This window comes from Sinocyclocheilus rhinocerous, unplaced genomic scaffold (genome assembly GCF_001515625.1).
Source record: "Sinocyclocheilus rhinocerous isolate Xijiao unplaced genomic scaffold, SAMN03320098_v1.1 scaffold562, whole genome shotgun sequence".
NCBI lineage: Eukaryota > Metazoa > Chordata > Actinopteri > Cypriniformes > Cyprinidae > Sinocyclocheilus > Sinocyclocheilus rhinocerous.
In genome coordinates this window covers 1,561,187-1,566,013 of record NW_015641608.1, presented here as the reverse complement: position 1 = coordinate 1,566,013, position 4,827 = coordinate 1,561,187, and the positions used below count along the sequence as shown (strand labels likewise).

At 33.8% G+C, this 4,827-nt stretch overlaps 1 protein-coding gene across 1 annotated transcript in view; it reads left to right on the top strand.

Annotated features, from left to right (window-relative positions):
- Positions 1-3,675, top strand: part of LOC107755217 (sodium/bile acid cotransporter 4-like) — a 4,522-nt gene extending 847 nt beyond the window's left edge. The window contains exons 3-4 of the mRNA XM_016571936.1: positions 824-1,034; positions 2,882-3,675. Of these exons, the coding sequence (XP_016427422.1) occupies positions 824-1,034; positions 2,882-3,421 (751 nt within the window). The 3' untranslated portion in view covers positions 3,422-3,675. The remainder of the gene's footprint in view (positions 1-823; positions 1,035-2,881) is intronic.
- Positions 3,676-4,827: the final 1,152 nt, after the last annotated feature.

Sequence of the window (4,827 nt, the reverse complement as noted above, 5' to 3'; positions counted from 1 at the left end):
TGCAGCAATGCATTATGAAATCAGAGTTATTTGATTTCAAGGGAAAAAAAAGTAATAAATAGATTGCTTTTAGAAAGTGATCTATCTTTTAATTAAATCATTAGTGAATTTATTGTTTGTGTGATTATTAATGAATTTCTTCAAATTTCATTATTCATAATTACTTTGATATGATCTTAATTGAGTTTATATAATCCTTAAATAGTGTAACAGTACTTTTTTAGTTACTAGAACTCACGTGTAAGTAAACTATACTAACTAAGCATTTGTCAGTACAACATACTATTCCTCTTACACTTTACTTAGTTTTTTCAAGGCAATCGGTTTGCATGCTTTTTTTAAGTAAGCCCAACTAATTAGATTTTACAGTGTAGCTATAATATAAAATTATTTGAATATATGCATTTTAAAATTTTATATTTATATATATTTTTTATTTTAATATTTATATTTTTAATCTAAAAATATAATATATAAAAATATAATTTAATATAAAATATAAACAAATAAAAATATAATCAATATAATAAACAAATATTAAAACATGTATAATTTAAAATATATCAGAAAATAAAAAATGTATTGTGAGAATGTTATTTTGCCATAGAGAAAAGATGATGCTCTAGTTCAGTGCATTGTTCAGTGGATTTTTGGCAAGTATTTTTGCACAGATTTTTTTGCACGCATTGTGTTTTTATTTTTTAAGTATTATGTATTATACTAAGTGCATAAAGCACAGAAATAAAATAAAGGTCAGAAGAACATGTTGCTTTATTTGGCTGTCTTTGGTAATACATTTCTTTTGGTGGGGTTTGTTTTCCAGCATCATCATGACCATCTCGTCCACTATTCTGGCGCTCGTGCTCATGCCGCTGTGTCTGTGGATGTACAGTCGCGCGTGGATCAACACACCTGTGGTGAACCTTCTGCCCTTCGGCGCGATCATTCTCACCCTCTGCAGCACCCTCATTCCCATCGGGCTCGGGGTCTGGCTTAGATACCGCTATACTCGAGTGGCAGAAATCATCATCAAGGTGACTTAATGCAAAAAACCTGATCAGTTGTCTAAAAGTCATTCAAAGCAGTGCCAAAGCTGAGCACATTTACTATTAGGAAAAGGAACCTGAAATATCAGACTAAGTTGATTTGATTTGGAGGAGCCACTAAGTGGATCTTCATCACAAAATAACATGATTTAGATTTCTGCTGTCATTTCTGAAATATCACTGGTTGTGATGGGTTGCTTAGGTCGCCTTCATGTCCACCATCTCTGGCCATTAAAAGGAGACTGAAGTGCCTGGGGCGAGGTGGCGTCACATGCGCACATGGGTTCCTTTCAGTTGAGCTTATCTAAGAACAGCCTGGTAAGGGCACAGCGGCGACTATGAGATAGAGAGATGCGGGATGGGAGGTGAGGGGAGGGCTGACAGAGAGTGTGATAAAGGAATAGAGGCAGTTGGGGGAGCAGCACATTAAGTGGAGTTGATAAAAGTGGGCTGATTTGTCACTCATGGCTTGCACTTTTCTCCTCTAGTAGTATCATCATGTGCCTCTCTGTGCCATTCACTCCTTTCAGGATTCATTCCCCAGGTCATGCTTAGCGAAATATGTCACATCAGTTGTTACCAGTCGCTGTATTAATGAAAACCCTTTATAGCTAATTGCTGCCCGCTGAGGCCTGTAAACAATTTCATTTTCTTAGTTTTCTCGACCACAGAGAGATGTCTAGCAATTACATCATCAGGTAGTTGGATTTAATGTTTAAAATATTCAGAAAATGTCTCTGTTAGAAAGAATGCGTCCATTAGACTCATAAAATACAAAAATTACTGTGAGTATATGTCCATTAGACCGAGAAAATAAAATTATAATATTGTGAGAATATTTCCATTAGACCCATAAAATAAAATAAAATTAAATTAAATATTCTGATAATATTTCCCCTATACCCAGAATAAATAAAATAAAATAAAAGTATAGTGAGAATATTTTTATCAGACCCAGAATATAAAATATCAGTATGATCAGAATATGTCCATTAGATCCAGAAAGAGCAATATTTTGAGAACATGTGTTAAATAAAAATAAAATAGAAATATTGTGAGAATGTCCATTAAAACCAGAATATGAAGTAAAAATATTGTAAGAATATTTTCATTAGACCCATAAAATAAAATAAAAATATTGTGAGAATATTTAATTAGATTCAGAATATAAAGTAAAAATATTGTGAGAATATCCATTAGATGCTGAAAAAAAAGAAAACTATTTTGAGAATATGTCCATTAGACCCAGAAAAATAATTTTGTTAGATTATGTTCATTTTACCTATAAAACATAATATTATTATATATATAATGAAAATACTTTCATAAAACCTGGGATATAAAATATAAATATTGTAAGAATATATCCATTAGACCAATAAAATAAAAAATAACATTCTGAAAATATGTTAATTAAAAAATAATATTGTAAGAATATGTTCATTCGATTCATAAAATAAATCTGAAATATTCTGAGAATATGCCCATTAGACATAACATAAAATACTGGGAGAATTTGTACATTACACCCATAAAATAAAATAAAAATAAAATACTGGGAGAAATAAAATAAAATACAAATATTGTGAGAATATGTCGGTTAGACTCATAAAATAAAATATAAATATTGTGATTATAAGTCTATTAGACCCATAAACTAATATTGTGAAAATACATGGGAAATATATGAGAAAAATGTTGCAGATTCTGTGCTAAATCAATAAAAAATGAACTAAACGAAGAATAGCCTAAATAAAATCTGCTGAGAAACTTCAGTAAGATCTGAATGACAGTATAATGGCTGTTTAGAAGACTTACCTGTGTTTCTGCTCCAGGTGTCTCTGTGGTCTCTCCTGGTCACTCTGCTGATGCTCTTCATCATGACTGGAACTATGCTGGGTCCGGAGCTGCTGGCCACCATCCCTGCCTCCGTCTACCTGGTGGCCGTACTCATGCCCATGGCCGGCTATGCGGCAGGATACGGCCTGGCGACGCTCTTCGATCTCCCCCCCAACAGTCGGAGGACTGTGTCTTTAGAGACGGGCTGTCAGAACGTGCAGCTCTGCACGGCCATCCTGAAGCTGGCGTTCCCTCCGCAGCTGATGGGAGGCATGTATATGTTTCCTCTGCTGTACGCGCTCTTCCAGGCAGCAGAGGCTGGCGTCTTCATTCTGGCTTACCGCATGTACAGGAAAGAGGTATTACATAAACAGGACCTCATGGAGGATGACGAGGATGATACAAACATATCCTACAAGAAAATGAAGGAAGAAGACGTGCCGTTTGATTCTACGTATGGTGCGGTGACAGTGAGTGACCCCAACGTCATCGTGTTGGAGTCACAGGATGGTGCTGGAAGCCCCACACCTGTATAAGGGAACAAAAACAAAAGACTTGAGACTCACTATAGACACTGGACCTGAGTATTTACAATAGGATTTATTCATGCCATCACTCACTGTTGAATTTCTTACTAATCACTCACAGCATTATAACTAATATGTGCCAAAAATGATTGCAAGACTGTGAAAATGGAATCTAATATCATGACACACTAAACGCACTAGCCAAATATTACCATTCAATGGAATTTTTCTAAAATTAGTATAAAATATATTTAAAACATTAGTATAAAATATATAAATATAAATAAGATTATATATATATATATATAGAGAGAGAGAGAGAGAGAGAGAGAGAGAAATATATTATTTATGTCTGTATATAAAAGATATATTTTATAGTTTTTGTTATTACTGAGTTAATTTGATCACACATTCATTAATTCTTTCTTTCATTCATTTATTAATCCATTAAAATAATGTAACAGTAAAAGCCACTTTCAGAGTCTTACAGAAGTATGCAAATTATACAGCATTAATGTAGATTTATGCTGCTGTTTGTAAATGAATCAGTGCTATTACCTCAGTAAATGGATTACATTGGCTTATTTGATTATGTGGACCAAGAGGATGAGAAGCCTGATTCACATCCCATGTTTATATTGCATATCACCCACTGTCAGTCTGCTTCTGATTCTAAAGCTGGGAGAAAATATGTTTTCTGAGTTTATTGCTTCAAAAATAGTGGAATTTTACAGGATTACCACAATGCCAAAGGCTATAACAACATGTCAGTGTCAGACCATAACAAATGTGATTGTGAAAAACAGCCTATGGAAATAAAAACAGGCTTTATGAAAAAATAAGGTTTATTCTGGACAAGAATTGATCATGCGCTAGTTTCCATCTGATAATATTCGAATATGCAATCCATCTCTGTAATTGAAATGAAAACATTGTACATGTTTATCAGAATGTGTGAAAACATCTGCAAGATGAATAAACGTTTATGACAAGCATGTAATATTATAATTTTTGTTTCAAGATCTCTGCCAGACTGGTATAAAAATTATTTTATAGATATTTCACTCACAAAAATAACCTAATGTAAAATTAATTATTTAGTAGTAGGCTAGTAGTAATATAATATTTAAAGGTGACATATCATGAAAATCTGACTTTTCCAGGTTTTAAGTGCTATAATCAGGTCCCCGGTGCATCTACCAACCAAGGAAACGTGAAAAAGATTAACCCAGTAACTTTGTTTTGGTAAGCCTTCTTCTGCAAGCGTCTGAGAAAACGAGCGAGTCTGATTTTGCTCCCTTGGTGACGTGGCAAAGGGATCTCATTATAATATTACCACCCCATAATCTGTAAGTTTACACCCACGGTGCCGTCATTTTGATTTTGCAAGCGACAACGGTGTACCAGTTCTAATG